The 19,128-nt window shown below is 36.2% G+C and overlaps 1 protein-coding gene across 2 annotated transcripts in view; it reads left to right on the top strand.

The window, feature by feature from the left end:
* MCF2 (MCF.2 cell line derived transforming sequence) overlaps positions 1-19,128 on the top strand; it is a gene marked incomplete at both ends in the record, with an annotated part of 81,678 nt that overhangs the window by 51,582 nt on the left and 10,968 nt on the right. For both annotated transcript variants that reach the window (XM_081277641.1, XM_081277642.1), the window contains 7 exons: positions 8,036-8,102; positions 8,787-8,902; positions 9,001-9,070; positions 10,443-10,535; positions 14,975-15,067; positions 15,880-16,005; positions 16,667-16,888. In XM_081277641.1, coding sequence (XP_081133767.1) covers positions 8,036-8,102; positions 8,787-8,902; positions 9,001-9,070; positions 10,443-10,535; positions 14,975-15,067; positions 15,880-16,005; positions 16,667-16,888 — 787 coding nt within the window. The remainder of the gene's footprint in view (positions 1-8,035; positions 8,103-8,786; positions 8,903-9,000; positions 9,071-10,442; positions 10,536-14,974; positions 15,068-15,879; positions 16,006-16,666; positions 16,889-19,128) is intronic.

Genomic DNA, 19,128 nt, shown 5'->3' with positions numbered 1-19,128 from the left:
TTTATTTTTTTTTATTTTGAGACGGCATCTCACTAAAGTTGCTTAGACTAGCCTCAAACATATGATCCTGTGTCTCAGCCTCCCAAGTTGCTGGTATCACTGGGATTATAAGCATGTGCCACTTTATTGCTTCTTAAAGTCACATATATCCATATCTTATTTAGGTTAACTGACATTATAAACTGAACATTCTTAAAATATCTGCTTTAAGTTTTTTTTTTATTATTTTTTTATTGGTTGTTCACAACATTACAAAGCTCTTGACATATAATATTTCATACATTAGATTGAAGTGGGTTATGAACTCCCAATTTTACCCCAAATGCAGATTGCAGAATCACGTCGGTTACATCCACAATTTTACATAATGCCCTATTAGTAATTGTTGTATTCTGCTACCTTTCCTATCCCCTACTATCCCCCCTCCCCTCCCCTCCCATCTTCTCTCTCTACCCCATCTACTGTAATTCATTTCTCTCCTTGTTTATTTTCCCATTCCCCTCACAACCTCTTATATGTAATTTTGTATAGCAATGAGAGTCTCCCTTCATTTCCATGCAATTTCCCTTTTCTCTCCCTTTCCCTCCCATCTCATGTCTCTGTTTAATGTTAATCTTTTCTTCCTGCTCTTCCTCCCTGCTCTGTTCATAGTTGCTCTCATTATATCAAAGAAGACATTTTGTGTTTGTTTTTTAGGGATTGGCTAGCTTCACTAAGCATAATCTGCTCTAGTGCCATCCATTTCCCTGCAAATTCTATGATTTTGTCATTTTTTATTGCTGCATAGTACTCCATTGTGTATAGAAGCCACATTTTTTTTTATCCATTCATCTATTGAAGGGCATCTGGGTTGGTTCCACAGTCTAGCTATTGTGAATTGTGCTGCTATGAACATCGATGTGGCAGTATCCCTGTAGAATGCTCTTTTAAGGTCTTCAGGGAATAGTCCGAGAAGGGCAATAGCAGGGTCAAATGGTGGTTCCATTCCCATCTTTCCCAGGAATCTCCAAACTGCTTTCCAAATTGGCCTCACCAATTTGCAGTCCCACCAGCAATGTACAAGTGTATCCTTTTCTCCACATCCTCACCAGCACTTGTTGTTGTTTGACTTCATAGTGACTGCCAATCTTACTGGGGTGAGATGGTATCTTAGGGTGGTTTTGATTCGCATTTCTCTGACTGCTAGAGATGGTGAGCATTTTTCATGTACTTGTTGATTGATTGTATATCCTCCTCTGAGAAGTGTCTGTTCAGGTCCTTGGCCCATTTGTTGATTGGGTTATTTGTTATCTTATTGTCTAATTTTTTGAGTTCTTTGTATACTCTGGATATTAGGGCTCTATCTGAAGTGTGAGGAGTAAAAATTTGTTCCCAGGATGTGGGCTCCCTATTTACCTCTCTTATTGTTTCTCTTGCTGAGAAAAAACTTTTTAGTTTAAGTAAGTCCCATTTGTTGATTCTTGATTTTAACTCTTGTGCTATAGGTGTCCTATTAAGGAATTTGGAGCCCACCCCACAGTCTCTAGGTCGGAGCCAACTTTTTCTTCTATCAGACGCAGAGTCTCTGATTTGATATCAAGCTCCTTGATCCATTTTGAGTTAACTTTTGTGCATGGCGAGAGAAAGGGATTCAGTTTCATTTTGTTGCATATGGATTTCCAGTTTTCCCAACACCATTTGTTGAAGATGCTATCCTTCCTCCATTGCATGCTTTTAGCCCCTTTATCAAATATAAGATAGTTGTAACTTTGTGGATTAGTCTCTGTGTCCTCTATTCTATACCATTGGTCCACCCGCCTGTTTTGGTACCAGTACCATGCTATTTTTGTCACTATTGCTCTGTAATATAGTTTGAAATCTGGTATCGCTATACCGCCTGATTCACACTTCCTGCTTAGAATTGCTTTTGCTATTCTGGGTCTTTTATTTTTCCATATGAATTTCATGATTGCTTTATCTATTTCTACAAGAAATGCCGTTGGGATTTTGATTGGCATTGCATTAAACCTATAGAGAACTTTTGGTAATATCGCCATTTTGATGATGTTAGTTCTGCCTATCCATGAACAGGGTATATTTTTCCATCTTCTAAGATCTTCTTCTACTTCTCTCTTTAGGGTTCTGTAGTTTTCATTGTATAAATCTTTCACCTCTTTTGTTAGGTTGATTCCCAAGTATTTTATTTTTTTTGAGGATATTGTGAATGGAGTGTTTTTCCTCATTTCCGTTTCAGAAGTTTTGTTGCTGATATACAGAAATGCCTTTGATTTATGCATGTTGATTTTATATCCTGCCACTTTGCTGAATTCGTTTATTAGTTCTAGTAGTTTCTTTGTAGACCCTTTTGGGTCTTCTAGGTATAGAATCATGTCATCCGCAAATAGTGATAATTTAAGTTCTTCTTTTCCTATTTTTATGCCTTTAATTTCTTTCGTCTGTTTAATTGCTCTGGCTAGTATTTCAAGGACTAAATTAAATAGAAGTGGTGATAGAGGGCATCCCTGTCTTGTTCCAGATTTTAGAGGGAATGCCTTTAACTTTTGTCCATTCAGAATCATGCTAGCCTGAGGCTTGGCATAGATAGCTTTTACAATGTCAAGGTAAGTTCCTGTTATCCCTAGTTTTTCTAATGTTTTGAACATAAAGGGATGCTGTACTTTGTCGAATGCTTTCTCTGCGTCTATCGAGATGATCATATGGTTCTTATCTTTAAGTCTATTGATGTGGTGAATAACATTTATTGATTTCCGTATATTGAACCATCCTTGCATCCCAGGGATGAATCCTACTTGATCATGGTGCACAATTTTTTTGATGTGTTTTTGTATTCGATTCGCCAGAATTTTATTGAGGATTTTTGCATCTAGGTTCATTAGAGATATTGGTCTGTAGTTTTCTTTCTTTGAGTTGTCTTTGTCTGGTTTCGGAATCAGGGTGATGTTGGCCTCATAGAATGAATTTGGAAGAGCTACCTCTTTTTCTATTTCCTGAAATAACTTGAAAAGTATTGGTATTAATTCTTCTTTAAAGGTTTTGTAAAACTCCGCTGTATACCCATCCGGTCCTGGGCTTTTCTTGGTTGGTAGTCTTTTGATGGCTTCTTCAATTTCATCCATTGATATTGGTCTGTTCAAATTGTGTGTATCCTCCTGACTCAGTCAGGGCAAATCATATGACTTAAGAAATTTATCGATGTCTTCACTATCTTCTATTTTATTGGAATAGAGGTTTTCAAAATAATTTCTAATTGTCTTCTGTATTTCTGTAGCATCTGTTGTGATATTGCCTTTTTCATCCCGTATGTTAGTAATTTGAGTTCTCTCTCTTCTTCTCTTCGTTAGCATGGCTAAAGGTCTGTTGATCTTATTTATTTTTTTGAAGAACCAACTTTTAGTTTTGTTAATTTTTTCAATAGTTTCTTTTGTTTCAATTTCATTGATTTCCACTCTCATTTTAATTATTTCTTGCCTTCTGCTACATTTGCTGTTGTTTTGCTCTTCCTTTTCTAGGGCTTTGAGATGATGTGTGAGCTCATTTATTTGTTGGTTTTTTCTTTTTTTCAGGAATGACCACCAGGCGATGAATTTTCCTCTTAAAACTGCTTTCATTGTGTCCCATAGATTCCGATATGTTGTGTCTGTATTTTCATTTATCTCTAAGAATTTTTTGATTTCCTCCTTTATGTCTTCTGTAACCCATTGATCATTCAGTAACATATTGTTCATTTTCCATGTGATGTGGGCTTTTTCCTTCCTTCTTTTATCATTGATTTCCAGTTTCATTCCATTATGATCAGATAAAATGCATGGTATTATCTCCACCCCTTTATATTTACTGAGGGTTGCCCTATGGCATAATATCTGGTCTATTTTTGAGAAGGATCCATGTGATGCTGAGAAAAAAGTATATCCATTTGATGATGGTTGATATATTCTATATATGTCAGTTAAGTCTAGGTTATTGATTGTGGTATTGAGTTCTATAGTTTCTTTATTCAACTTTTGTTTGGAGGATCTGTCCAATGGTGAGAGAGGTGTGTTGAAGTCACCCATAATTATTGTGTTGTGGTCTATTTGATTCTTGAACTTGAGAATTTGTTTTATGAATGTCGCAGCACCATTATTTGGTGCATAAATATTGATAATTGTTATGTCTTGTTGGTGAATGGTTCCTTTTAACAGTATATAATGTCCTTCTTTATCCCTTTTGATTAACTTAGTCTTGAAGTCGATTTTATTCGATATGAGGATGGCCACCCCTGCTTGCTTACGAGGACCGTGTGCGTGGTGTATTTTTTCCCATCCTTTCACCTTCAGCCTGTGTATGTCTTTTCCAATCAGATGTGTCTCCTGGAGGCAGCATATTGTTGGATTTGTTTTTTTAATCCATGATATCAGCCTATGTCGCTTTATTGGAGAGTTTAATCCATTAACATTCAGAGTTACTATTGATATATGGTTTGTACTTCCATCCATGTTTGATTATTTATCCTTTTTTAAAAAAAAATTAGTTTGTTTCTCCATGATTATTTTTCCCCTCGCCCTCTGTCTTTACTGAGGCACTTCCCACTGATGGTTTTGGTTATTGTTTTTCATTTCTTCCTCGTGTAGTGTTTTGCTCAAAATGCTTTGCAATGCTGGTTTTCTGGCTGCAAATTCTTTTAACTTTTGTTTATCATGAAAGATTTTTCTTTCGTTGTCATACCTGAAGCTTAATTTTGCTGGATACAGAATTCTTGGTTGGCATCCATTGTCTTTCAGTGTTTGAAATACATTGTTCCATGACCTTCTTGCTTTCAGTGTCTGTAATGAAAAATCCATTGTTAACCTTATTGGTTTACCCCTGATTGTAATCTGTCTCCTTTCTCTTGTAGCTTTTAATATTTTCTCTTTGTTCTGTATATTGGATATCTTCATAACAATGTGTCTTGGCGTTGGTCTACTGTGATTTTGTGTGCTCGGTGTCCTGTATGCACCTTCAATTTGTATATCTGTTTCCTTTTTTATTTCTGGAAAGTTTTCTGTAATTATTTCATTCAGCAGGTTTCTCATTCCCTTGGTTTGAATCTCTGTACCTTCTTCTATCCCGATGACTCGTAAGTTTGGTTTCTTCATGTTATCCCATAACTCTTGGATGTTTTTCTCGTGATTTTTTACCAGCCTTTCTGAGTTGGCTAGACTCTTTTCAAGATGGTATATTTTGTCTTCATTATCTGACGTTCTGGTTTCTACTTGCTCCACTCTGTTAGTGATACTCTCAATTGAGTTTTTAATTTGGTTTATCGTTTCCTTCATTTCTAGAATTATTGTTTGATTATTTTTTATAATCTCTATCTCCTGATAAAGATGCTTAACTTCTTCTTTTATCTGTTTATGAAATTCATTCTCAATGTGTTCTTTCACTGCTTGGATTTGCTGTCTTGTATCCTCTTTAAGATTCCATTCCATCTGTCAAAGGTGTTCCTTGAGTTCTTTATATGACCATTTTTCTGATGACTCTAGGTCCTCCTGAATATTTAGGCTGTCCTGCATTGTTTGTACTCCTTTTCTTCCTTGCTTTTTGAAGCTGCTCATGTTACTTCTTGTTCTGTTTGACTGCTGAGTTACTGTTTACTCCTATAAATTTATTAGATGCTTGGGAGGAAAGGTATTAGAAGGGAAGGGAAGAAGTCACTAAAGAGAATGAGAGTAAGCAGGTAGAATTCAAGGAAGGGAGGATAAGATAATTGAAAAGAAATGAAAAGACAAAAGAAGAAAAAATAGGAAATAAAAAAAGGAAAAAAAAATTAAAAAAATAATAAAAAAATTAAAATTAAAATTAGAAGAAAAAAAAAATTAAAAATTTTGTAAAAAAAAATTAAAAAACAACAAGAAAGAAAAATGAAAATGAAAGAAAAATCCAAATCAAAAAAAAAAAGAGAAAAGAAAAAAGAAAAAAAAAACTAATAAATGCAGCCTTAGAGTTTGATTAACTTCTCTTCCAGTAGGTAGCACTGTGCCCACCAGGCCAAGTTTCTCCTGTCAATACGCGGGCACCAATCACTGTGCAGCAGCTCCTCCCAGACTGGGCGAGTCTCCAATCCTGAGTGCCTAGGGCCTCCTCTTGTGTCTAGTCACTTCCCACTTTTCCTCTAGCCAGGCCCCTCTCACGGGTGACGCTCACCACAATACTGGCTACACGCCAGGTCTGCTGCTCCCGGGAGCCCTGTTTTCATGAACAACTGGGCACACTCTTCCAGTTTGCCCTTCCCTCAGACCCTAAGTTTGTAGAGCTTGGGGCTGAGAATCCTCAGCGAATTTTACTTGTCCTCCGGTAGCCACGCCCCCGGTAGCTGGTACAAGAGACCTCAGCTGTCAGCACTGGTGGGAGCGGTAGTTCCGCGCCGCAAGTCCCGCGCCACCTCTGATTCCCTTGGTCTGGCTATCGCGCTCATGGGAGAGCTGGGAGGGGCCCTTATGGGAGAGCTGGGAGGGGCCCTTAAGGTTTCCCCGATGTGTGGAGAGGGAAGGCTAGGGAATTACACACCTGTAGCCGCAGGTTTCAATGAAGTTATCTCCTCCGCTGCAGTCTGATGACGTCAGTTCTCTGCCATGGTGGTGTCTCTTGCAAATGGTGACAGTTTGTTTCCCTTTGCCGGGTGACCAATGCAACGGGTGGGTCCTTACTGTCTCTCCCAAGCCCTGTTTCAAACCTGTGGCCACTACCTATGAAGGCTCGGTAGGATTTTGAGAAAGGGTACCTCCGTAGGATCAGAAGGGCTGACCAGTTGTTTCAGCAGGATGGATTAGTGCTGAGTCACAGCTGTTTGTCTGCGGGAAGCAGGTGAATGGGAGCTTGAATTCAGCCGATCCAGGCTCAGTGTGTGTTCTGAGAGGCCCAGACTGTTCGCCCCAGATCCACGTCAGCTCAGCATTGCCTAGTGATCCTGAGCAAACAGATTTAGGTTGTTTACGACTCCCTATGCCTGCACAGCTGAAGAGGTCAGAGACTTGATCTCTCTGCGCCTGCCGCCATGTTGGAATCCCCCCTCTGCTTTAAGTTTTTAAAAGCCATTTTGGGTGTGCAGTTCAATAGTGTTCACTATATCTGCTGTGTAACAGCTAAGATCTACTTTCTAAGCAAATTTCCAGGATATGATACAGTATAAAAATTAGAGTCAGCATGTGGATGTTCAATCCCCAGAGCTGATTCAACTTATAAGTGAAAGTTTAAATCCTTTGGTCAACATCATTTCTTCTTTTTTAAAATAGGTGAAAATGAATGAAATGAAAAAGGATTGTATAGATACTGTTTTAAAGACACTAACATTAATCATTGTTTGGCTAACTTTTACAATATTGTATTAATATTCTAGACTTGCATATTTCCCTTTTAAATTTTATGTCACAGACTGATAAGTAGCCAGTATTTTGCAGCAAGTTGAATGTGGACTTTTAAATGCTACATGCTTTAAGATGTTAGAAGACATATTGGTAAGAGGAAAATTAAATATAAAGTTAGTTGATGTTGAAATGTATTTTATTTTACAGAGACAGTAGACAAAATTACTACAGAAACTTAAGTATGATTTACACTTGGGAAGACCAGTATAATACATCTATTGTGTATCTTAGAAAAATTCAGAATATTACCTGGAACAGGGGAAAGTGATGCTAAGAATGCTACTATCTTTTATTATTTTTTTTTGAGAAAGGGTACTAAGAACTCAGAAAAGTATGCCGCCCAAAAATAAATACATAAACATCAGACATTTAGGAATAGATTTTGTGAGTTTTTTAGTAAATTGATTCTTAATCTTAGTGAATTAGAAATAATTTTGTAAGTCAATAATAACCCTTGAGTACCCCTGTTTCTTTTGAATATATTTTAAACAGCTCTGTGGGTAGTACTTTCAGTTATTTTGATGCCAAAACCCAAACCACTGGTAGTTCCAATGACTTAAGTATTTTTTCCTTCAAAGGCTTATAATAACTGAAACAATGTTATACAATTCTAAATAATATAATAAATGGTAAATATGGTCTTTTCATTTTAGCCACGTCCTAAATGAGCTGATACAGACTGAGAGAGTGTATGTTCGAGAGCTGTTTACTGTGCTGTTGGTAAGTGACTCCCATTTTCCTGAATGGTCCCTTGATACATTCATTAGAAAGTGTTTAAGGCAGTTTTCGAGTTCTGCCTCCTTCCTCAATTGTCACATGGTAGTAGTGGATATGGCACCCATTGTTTGAGGCTGCATGTTTAAATGTGTATATTTATATTCTCTCTCAGTACTGGGAATTGGTGATTCAGAATTTGTTACAGAAGAGAAATGCTATTCTCTTAGGGATACAGTAGATTGTTATAATTAATCCCAAGGTGCTATTTAGAGATTGTGGTAAAAAGAACCGAGAATAGGATAAAAATACTCATTTGACATAAATGTCACAATATTTATTTGGTCAGAAAAAAAATCTAAACACTTATTGCCAATTTAAGAAGTTGATTACCTGTACTATACTTTTTCATACTTGATTTCTATTTTGTTATCAACAATGCAGCTATCTTGAAAGGCCAAAGACTATCATTTTATTCTGCCCATCCAGTGGAAATCCTTAACTTCCCTATGTTGCTTTCTAAAGAAAAATGTTATGGATAACATTTAAATATCCTAGATCCCAAAGTTAACATTCAAACAGCTTTACCCACAAATCCCTATATATTGTACTGTACTTAGACCTTTAGTTGCCCAATCAACTATTAATGTAAATATTATAAAGAAGCCTAAATATATTTATTTTTTATAGGGCTATCGAGCGGAGATGGATAATCCAGAGATGTTTGATCTTATGCCACCTGTCCTGAGAAATAAAAAAGATGTTCTCTTTGGAAATATGGCAGAAATATATGAATTCCATAACAAGTATGTAATTGTCAAATTGAGTATTTTTTCATGATATTTTTGAAAGGGCCATTGACCAGTTTATTATTTTTCACATTTTTTCTCTGAAAATTTCACAGCATTTTCATGAGCAGCCTGGAAAATTGCTCTGATGCTCCAGAAAGAGTGGGACCTTGCTTCCTGGAAAGGGTTAGTCTAATTTTTTTTTAAGTTATATAAATACGCGCCACCAAAATAAAAACTCACTTATGAGAGTATATTCAGAGTCAAAATAGGTTTTTAAAACATCTTTGTTTTTGAAGAAGTGACATCAACTCCAGTAAGTACTTAATGCAAAACCAAGTTTTGTTGTAGAAACTGATGTAATGGGGTATCCAGAGCATGTGTTGCATATTCTATAGTAGCAAATACTTCAGTGTCTCAACTCCTAGGAATGGTGATCCTAGGGATTCAGGGATCATTCTGGGTGTTAAAATGTGAGAGTTGGGATCCTCTTAGCAAAACCACCCTGGGCTTGGTTATTTTTAACCTAAAAGATGCCTTGGTATTCCCTTGCAATTCATGTAAAAATCTTATAATTAGATCTAGTCTGGCATTCAGCCAGCAAGGCATTTATCACAGGAACTTCACAAAACAGAAAGTTGTCTTTTCTTTTAATTTAACTAAGTCATTCAGGGATGCTCATTATTCCATGTCCCAAGAGTACACTCAGTAAAATTGACTTTCTAGGTTAGTGATTGTGTTCTCCTACGTTAGAGTTTTCCCTCAGAAATAGATTTTTGCTTACCCTGTTTTGCTTTTGTAGTTCCTCCTCTTCCTGAAAGATCAGTTCTGCTTTGGTTTGGGAGTCATTTTTGATAGATATAATTGTTGAAACTCAAAATGAGTATTTGTTCCAGAAAGTGTTTATAAAATGAGAAGAGAATAAGGCTAAGAAAGAACTGCATATCAATGTCTTTCTCAACGTGTTCTAACTTGAAACTCATTTGAACTATGGACAGTTTCTTTCCCAACAGTGGTGAATCTTCCCTTTGGATTACTACATAAGAACACTACTCACTGGAAATTTTACATTTACTGTGTATCTTTACATGTATACACAAATTCTCTCACAAACTTGATGAGAAAATCTTTGAGACAGGGTCCATATCCTATATATGTATCTCTCATGAGGTTAGTAGAGTTCTTGGCAGCTAGTAATGGTTTAATAAATGATTATTGATGGTAATGTTTATTCATTAAACAACCATCTACTGAACATCTTCTTTGTACCAAGTGCTGTACTAGGTGATGTGGATACCCAGCCAAAGACTATTTATTCAGGTAGAAAAACATGGAAACCATTAATTTCATATAGCACCCGTTGTCCTATATTAGAGATATACAAAGGGTCCTGTGGGAGTCCAAATAAGGAACATCGTGTTAGTTTGAATATGAAGAGGGCTCCTTTAGGTCATAGTCCCTATAATGCTTTGCCATACTCACTCTTATTCTGCTTTTCTTGGTAAGAAAAGTTCATATTTGCAAATTGTTAATATGTTTGAATTTGTTCTCATCACAGAAGGATGATTTTCAGATATATGCAAAATACTGTCAGAATAAGCCCAGATCAGAGATAATTTGGAAGAAGTATTCAGAATGTGCCTTTTTCCAGGTATGATAATTAAGTATTGGATATGTTTTTTTCTGGGAGATAGTGGGATACTTCTTATTTATAAGTTCATTTCTACTTTGAGTAACTTATATATGCAAGTAAGTTAAAGAGCAATTCTCCTGTCTTCAAAACACACACACACACACACACACACACACACACACACACGCACACACACACACTTTCTGTTCCCTAGAAGCAACCACTTCCGGTGCTTTTAACTACTTCTTTTGATATTTACCTCTATATATCCAAATAGCATGCTCATCCTCCTCCTTCCTACCCTGTAAAAAGAGGATTTAGCTCTTTCACTGCCACTTGACCATATACACATATAGTTCTTTCTTCCAAAATTTCCAATATAGTTATATTGTAATTTTGGTTAGATTTATGTACTGCATTTAATTGTTGAGATTATTATTTCTCTGCTTAAATAATCCATTTGATATAGTATGATTGCTTTTCCTCCCCTTTTGTTTTTCTTACAGTTGTTTTTTTACTCACACAATTTTCTAGATACTTGTCTTAATTCTACTGACACTTCTTCCAGTTTTAGGAGTTATAAAAATATACTCTTGCAATATTTATATACATTGATTTTCTTTAAATTGTATCTTCTTGAAGAAGTATCTCCTAGGGGTTTCTGGCCAGGCAATCTTGACTCACTAGGCCTGATGCATAGCTTTCATCTCAGGATCTTGGTGAATATCATTTTTGAGACACCGTTCACTTGTCTCTTGAATAGGTTCTCTTGTTTCCTAGGTGCCACAACCTTATCATTCTTGTTGTATTTCCTTGTTTGGTAGAAAATATCTTCCAGTAATGTGTTGAGAAAATGTGCAATATAGGTAAATGTTTTCAAGAACATGTGTGTCTGCAAATATCTTTTTTTTTTTCTTCCATAACACTTTGATTGCTAACATGACTGGGTATAAAGTTCTAGGTAAGAAATGATAATCCTCAGGAATTTAAAGGAGTTGCTAAATTGCATCATTTTTTTTTTGGGGGGGTGTACCAGGGATTGAACCCAGGGGCACTCCACCACTGAGCCACATCCTCAGTCCAATTTTGTATTTTATTTAGAGACAGGGTCTCACTCAATTGCTTAGTGCGTCACCATTGCCAAGGCTGGCTTTGAACTTGTAATCCTCCTGCCTCAGCCTTCTTAGCTGCTGGGATTACAAGCATGTTCCACTGCACCCAGCTAGCATCAGATTTTTGTTCCATTGCAGGAGATCCAATTTTTGTCCTTTGGGAGCTTATGAAAACTTATTTTGGGTATTGGTGCCATTTTCATTCATTATGCTAGTCTTGTGCTGATGACATTGAATTTTGAGCTGCCAGTCCAAATTTACTATTTTTTTTCTATTTGATTTCCTCCATCCAGTTTTTTCCATTCTCCAATTTCTGGAATTTCTATTGTACAGATGTTACGTATCTTGGACTGATCATCTAATATCTTTTCTTTCTGTTCTTTACCTCTTTGTATTCTTGTTATACTTTCTGGGATATATCTTTCACTCTTACTATTGAGGATTTTATTTCTGCCACTATGTCCTTAATTTTGAAAAGAATAACTTTTTGTTCTCTTGGTTCCTCTTAATACAATCCTGTTTTTGTTTCATAAGTTCAATATGTTTGCTTATTGATATGAAGATAATAGATTTTTACTTCTTTTTTTTTTCTTAACTAGGGGTCGAACCCAGGGGTGCTATACCACTGAGTTACATCACCAGTCCTTTAAAAATATTTTTTAGTTGTAGTTGGATATGATACCTTATTTTATTTATTCATTTTTTTTATGTGGTGCTGAGGATCTAAGCCAGGGCCTCGCACGTACTAGGCGAGTGCTCTATCACTGAGCCACAGCCCCAGCCTTATCACCAGCCCTTTTTATTTTTTAATTTGAGACAGGGTCTCACTAAGTTGCTCAGGCAACTTGAACTCAAACTTCTGATCCTTCTGCCTCAGCCTCCTGAATCACTAGGATTACTGGTTTGTGCCATATGATTTTACTTTACAAAGTAGTTTTCTTCTCATGGCATAGATCCCATTATCTTCAAATTGCTTCTATTTTTTTCCTCTTTTTTCATTTAGTTCCTGCCACTCATCTTAGATGTTTTCCTCAAAAGTCTGATGGTAGTTGTCTGTTCACTTACCTTAGGAGTGAGCTTTAAAAAACTCATTGGAAAGTTCCTATGCATTTGTGGATTTATTGACCATGATCCTCTTGGTTGTGTGATTTGTCTGAAGTAGTTTCCTTAGGGGGATTCCTCAATACCTATATGTTTAGTTCCTTTGCTTGTCAGCTGTTTAGAGTTCCCAACCTGCTACCCAATGTATAAGGGTCTGCCTGACAATGTTGTGGATGCCATATTTGGGGCAAACACTGTGAGTCCCTAATTTGGTAAATAGATATTCAGGTACTCTCCTTGCCTTCAATATGGCATTGTGCCCTCAGATTGCATCCTTGTATCCCTTAGTCCAGGGGCCCTCTGTTTTACTCTTTATAATCTAATATCTAATATCTGTTATTCTTTCATCAGGAGTGAAGGGCAGCTACCTAGTTGAGCATAATAGTATGTTTATCTGAGAGATTTTGATTTTCATGTTTATTTTTAGCTTTTTGTGCCCATTTAAATTTTGGGGGGAACAGTTTTATTGAAATATAAGGAAAATACTATAAAAATCACCGTTTAAATATATATATAGTTCAGTGGTTTTACTATATTTACAAGATTGTACAACCATGGTCGCAGTCAATTTAGGAACATTTTTACTTTTATAAAGAAAACACCCTGTACCTTCTAGCAAGTCACCTCCTATTTCTCCCAATCCCTACAGCCCTAGGCAACCCCTATTCTGCTTTCTGTCTCTCATGGATTTGCCTGTTCTGGGCATTTTATGTAAATGGAATCCCATAATATATGATCTTTGTGTTTAGCTTCTTTCACTTAGCTTGTTAGCAAGTGTCATCCATGTTGTACCATTTATCAATTCTTCATTCCTTCTTTATGTCAGAATAATATTTCATTTAGTGATTATATTACATTTCATTTACCCAGTCATCAGTTGTGGGACATTTGGGGTGTTTCCACCTTTTGATTAGTATGAATGATGCTGCTGGGAAAACTTTTCTACTAGTTTTTGTGTAAATATGTGGTTTATTTTTTAATTTCTATTGGCTGTATACATGTAAGTAAAATTGCTGGATAATACTGTGACTCTCTGTCAGCCTTTTAAAGGATATATTGGACTATTTTCCAAACTGGCTACACTGTTTCACATTTCTACCAACAATATATATGAGGGTACTGATTGTTCCACATCCTTACCACACTCAATATCTAATTATTTCTTAAATGGGCTTTGAACAACCATTCTTTTTGAACCCCAGATTTATTTTGTGTCTTCAGAGTTATTTCATGTCTATAATCTTGAGTTTTTGTAATGGGAGTATGTGTGTGTTTGTGGTGGGTGGTGCGGGGGGAATGGTCTATAACAGATTGATCCTTTCCTCGGCTTTTTCCTCTGCCAACTTGAGATTTGTTTTTCTCAAGCATGCTCAATTGTTTACTACTTGTTGGTGTGGTTTTCATTTTCCAAATTTGACAATACTTTCTAGTTTCTCATCTTTGGGTTTTTGCCTTCTGAAAAGTATCTTTTCCATCATTTTACTTAGCTTTCAGGAATGAGGAGCTGCAAATGCATGCACCAGCCCACTATCTTTAACCATAAATTATTAATACTTATTCTTTGAATTAGATTGAATATTATATTTTATCCATATCCAGTGGAGGGTCCTGGATCTTATTTAGTTAATTTTGTGTTCTGAATTTCCTATATGTATATTTATTCCTCACCATACCCATCTTGCCCTAATTATGGGCCTTCCACTATTCCCAGGACCCAATGTCATGACCCTTATATTTATAGTGGCAGTGAGCCAATTACTGAATGAAATATAGCACCAGTTGATAAAGACTGTATTTTTCTTGTGATCTTAAAAAAATCTGTTCTCATGCCCAGTCTGATTTATATTTAGCACAACCTATTTCTTTTCTGGGCCTTGGCCTATGGAGCTGAGTCTTTTGTTAATTTTCTTGGATATATTGAAGAACTTTTTAATCATGCTAATCTATTGTCATTCCTTGCTTTCTCACCTTAAACATTACACATCAATAAGAATTTACATGTCAAATGTTTTTAGTCTTCAAAATGTTAGAATTTTCTACCTCCCAAGTCCTTGAAATACTGTTTATTGTTTCTCAGTTATAATGACTTAAAATTTCTGTACCATATGTAATACTAATTTTTCTGATAAATGTTCTTTGAGATGTAAGCAACATTCATGCATTGAGTCTCATCAAAGAACACTTGGTATTTTTACATGTACATGTGTTAATTTAAATTTATTGATAATTATCTTTTAATTGCAGGAATGTCAGAGAAAATTAAAACACAGACTTGGTCTGGATTCCTATTTGCTCAAGCCAGTACAGCGAATCACTAAATATCAGTTACTCTTAAAGGTAATTACATGAAACATTTCTTTCCTTTTTTACTCACATTTTTGGGTCAGATGTGGAAAAGCCATTAAAAAGGAAGTTGCTGACTAGGAAGTGCTAGAAATAGGTAGGCGCATTGAGTGGGTAGGCAGGAGTTGGCAGTAGACAGTGCAGTGTGCTCCTTCATGATGGCAGTGCAGAGGACAGGCATAGATAACAGGCTGAGAACATCTGGAGGATTAAGTATTTAATTCTCCATGCTAGGTACTTAATTTATGTACAGTGTTGTACTAAAGAACTTTTGATATTAAGATCTAAATAAACATTTCTTTGAAACTGTACTTCATATTGCTTTCTCAATCAACAATGCCAATGCTGTTCTTCTAGTGTAATGTGGAAAGATTACTAAAATATTGAGCTAAGTATGAATATAACATAGTTTGCTTTAAAATGTATTTTCATAATGTCCTATGCTGTGTGCATCATGAATGCATCATGGATAAAACAAGTTATTGTATGTAGATAATGAAAAAACCCACACATATAATTGCTTTAAAAAATAATATCTAGTGTGACTAAATAGCTATTGTTTTTCAGCTCCAAAAGCATTGGATGCCTTTGTTGCATAGAGTTCAGTCACTCTTCTACTTCTTTCCCAATTTTAACACTGTGATTAAATAGATAAATGTGACAAAGAGCATATGAAAGAAATTATGCAAAAGTGTCATTATCTTTGATTCCTTCTTGAGAGCATGTTAGCCAAAAATTTATTCATTTTCTGCAGCTATGTTAATATGTGCTTAATATTAAGTTTAATTCCTGATTTCTAATTACAGGAGCTATTAAAATATAGCAAGGACTGTGAAGGATCTACTCAATTAAAGGAGGCCCTTGACACAATGCTGGATTTACTGAAGTCAGTTAATGACTCCATGCATCAGATTGCAATAAATGGCTACATTGTAAGTAAACTTTTAAGACTATGAATTTTTAGGGGGTAAGCTTGTCACCATCACTTTCTTACCCTTCTGAAATCACCTGAAAAAGAACATAGAAGAGGTAGATAAATGGATATCATTACTCATTATGCATCATTACAGATCAAGTGGATTTGCAATGTTCTTATCTTCAACAGCCTGTTCCCAAGTCCAGACCTAGGGAGATTTCGATTGAAGGAATGTTTGGGTCACCCAAAGAGACATATTGTCCCAGAATTGCTGCTTGCCCTAGCCTAGGAAAGATAGGGTTTTAATAAAAAGAGGACATCTTTGGAGCTTGCAGCCTTTTAATAAATTAGCTCCACCCAGTGGGGAAACTTGGACCTGGTGTATGTCAGGTACCTAACCGGATTGAGGAATCTATGGGAGTTACCCTGTCATCTCACATGGAATTGATATGAAGCCAGGGAAAAGGAAATTTCTTTTGGCTTCCACCCCTACAGTAATTTTATACAGATGTGATGCATGGCACATTTTAATTTAAAAAGTTATAATGAGTGCAGTTTTTAAAACAAACAAATTATGCTTCAGCGTTTTAGTAGGTCAAGCTAAACACTAAATGCTGATGTCAGAGATTTGAATGTAGCTTTGCCTTCTACTAATGGGATTTGATTTTCTATTCTAGGGAAACTTAAATGAGCTTGGCAAGATGATAATGCATGGTGGATTCAGTGTCTGGATAGGGCACAAGAAAGGTGCTACAAAAATGAAGGATTTTGCTAGATTCAAACCAATGCAGCGACACCTCTTCTTGTATGAGAAAGCTGTTGTTTTCTGCAAAAGGCGCACTGAATCTGGAGAAGGCTCTGATAGATACCCATCATATAGTTTTAAGCATTGTTTGAAAGTAAGACAATTTGAATTGTGTAATGTAATAGCATTCTCTATATATGTTTCATTCTGTACACTTTTTCGGTTCAAGTGGGTGGGTTTTATACTTTGTTTAAAAGGAATCTTCAGTAGAAGTACTATTGAAGTCCAATAAAGCAGAACTTCTTTTCTCAAAATGAGAGTGAGGGAGTACAAAACTTGTATACCTTCTTTTCTCCCTCTCAGCAGCAATCCCAGGTATTCTCCAAGGGGCTTCCTAGCAATCTGCAGAGCACAGTTTGAAATGACAGGGAGAGATCCACATTCCCCCATGAGCACTCTCTTACCAGTGGTACCAGATGCAGTTCTTGATTTATTAGCAAGGGACCTTTATGTTGCAGGAGAGACAAGGAGGAAAGGATTTCTCCCTTTTCCTCAAAGCAGTTTAAAATTGAAGGACTTTCATACTAAGCGTACTTTCCTTTCTGTATCCCTCCTCCATTCCCAAGCATCATGCTTTCTGTGTGTACAAAGCTACCTATGGCTGAATCCATTCCATACCTGTTCTTTCGTATCCCTTAAAATTATATATTATTTCCTGTAAGCCAAGTTTTCAATCTGCCTAAATGTTAGTGTGTATTAAAGTGGGAGCAGTAAATTACTTGAGGAAGTCACTGACAACCCAGTAATACTTCCAGCTGGTTTTACTATCAGAACCAGAGGAATATCCAATTCACATGAGGCTGTAATTGGTTTTGATTTCTCTATGCTTCATGTTTTTCAAGTTCTAAATTCTAAAAGCAACATGATATCTGTTGCATAGAAGTTGCAAGATACAGAAAACTATTATTCTTTATTCTGCAGTCACTATCATTTAGTCATTTTTCATGAAAATGTTTTATCATAGTTGTCATTACCAGTAAATTTGAGAACCAGTAGAATTTTCAGCATTTTTAAAGAGGACAGGCAGTGTCCTGTGATAGGCCTTTGGAAATAATATAAGAAGGCTACCAGATAAGCAGACTCTGCTTTTGATTCTCCCTATAGGGTCAGCTGCCTCTTGCTGTTCCAAACAAGATTCCTGTGCAGGGTTGGGTCTCTGAGCCCTTCCCACTATTTTCCCTTCTTCACTTCTGTATCCACAGCAGCTTCACCGCTTAATTTTTATCATTTTTTTAGTTGTAGACGGACACAATATCTTAATTTTATTTATTTATTTATTTATTTATTTATTTATTTATTTATTTATTTATTTATATGTGGTGCTGAGGATTGAACCCAGTGTCTCATGCATGCTAGGCAAGCATTCTACCACTGAGCCACAACCCCGGCCCTGCTTCTTTTTTTTTTCCAATTTTATTTTTAGTTGTAGTTGGACACAATATCTTTATTTTATGTTTATGTGGTGCTGAGGCTCGAACCCAGCTAGGCAAGCACTCTACTATTTAGCTACAGCCCCAGCCCAGCTTCATAGATTCTTTAGGATTCCAGCTGTCATTATCACAAATGCCCAGATGCTACTTTGATGCTTGCAGTCTATGTCCAAAACCCCAAATCTCTAAGGGTCTTTTATGACTCTAATGAACATTGATTGAGAGCCAAGGAGTCATAATCTATTTCAGACAGGGTTTAGATCTTTTGCTGTGTGTGTACCTATTCCTTGGGAAGGTACTTTGCTTTCCTAGACATATTTTTCAAATCCATTTGATTCACTTTTTAGTTGTAAGGTGACCTAGTTACTACCTAATGTAGCACTTCTGATGTGTACTGATTTTCTAGTTTGTTTGTTTGTTTGTTTGTTTATTTATTTATTTATTTATTTATTTATTTATTTATGGGGGTACTGGGGATTGAACCCGGGGTACTGAAGCACTATGCCACATTCCCAGCCCTTTTTATTTTTTATGTTGAGACAGGGTCTCACTTAGTTGCTGAGGCTGGTCTCAAACTTTTCATCTTTCTGCCTCAGCTTCCCAAGTTGCTGGGATTACAGGCATGCACTACCATGCCTGACTTTACTTGTATTTTGACACAATGATGGGCATGCCAACAGAATTTCTCAAGTACATTAAAGTAAGGCAGGATTGATATGAAGTAATGACGTCAGGAGAATTGAAAATACAATAGTTACCATGGAAATGGCATGGGATAGATGCAGGAAACATTTCAAGGGAAGGTAGACTTGAGCTGAGTGACTTGCTAGATACAAGAAATAAATAATACTTGACATTTGAAGAAAGAAAATCTGTCAGATTCTTCTTTGGTTCCCCAACAATT

The sequence above is a fragment of the Spermophilus citellus genome (genome assembly GCF_964194105.1).
Source record: "Spermophilus citellus genome assembly, chromosome: X".
Classification (NCBI taxonomy): domain Eukaryota; kingdom Metazoa; phylum Chordata; class Mammalia; order Rodentia; family Sciuridae; genus Spermophilus; species Spermophilus citellus.
Note: the sequence above shows the minus strand (reverse complement) of the source record. Positions and strands in the feature narration are given on the sequence as shown.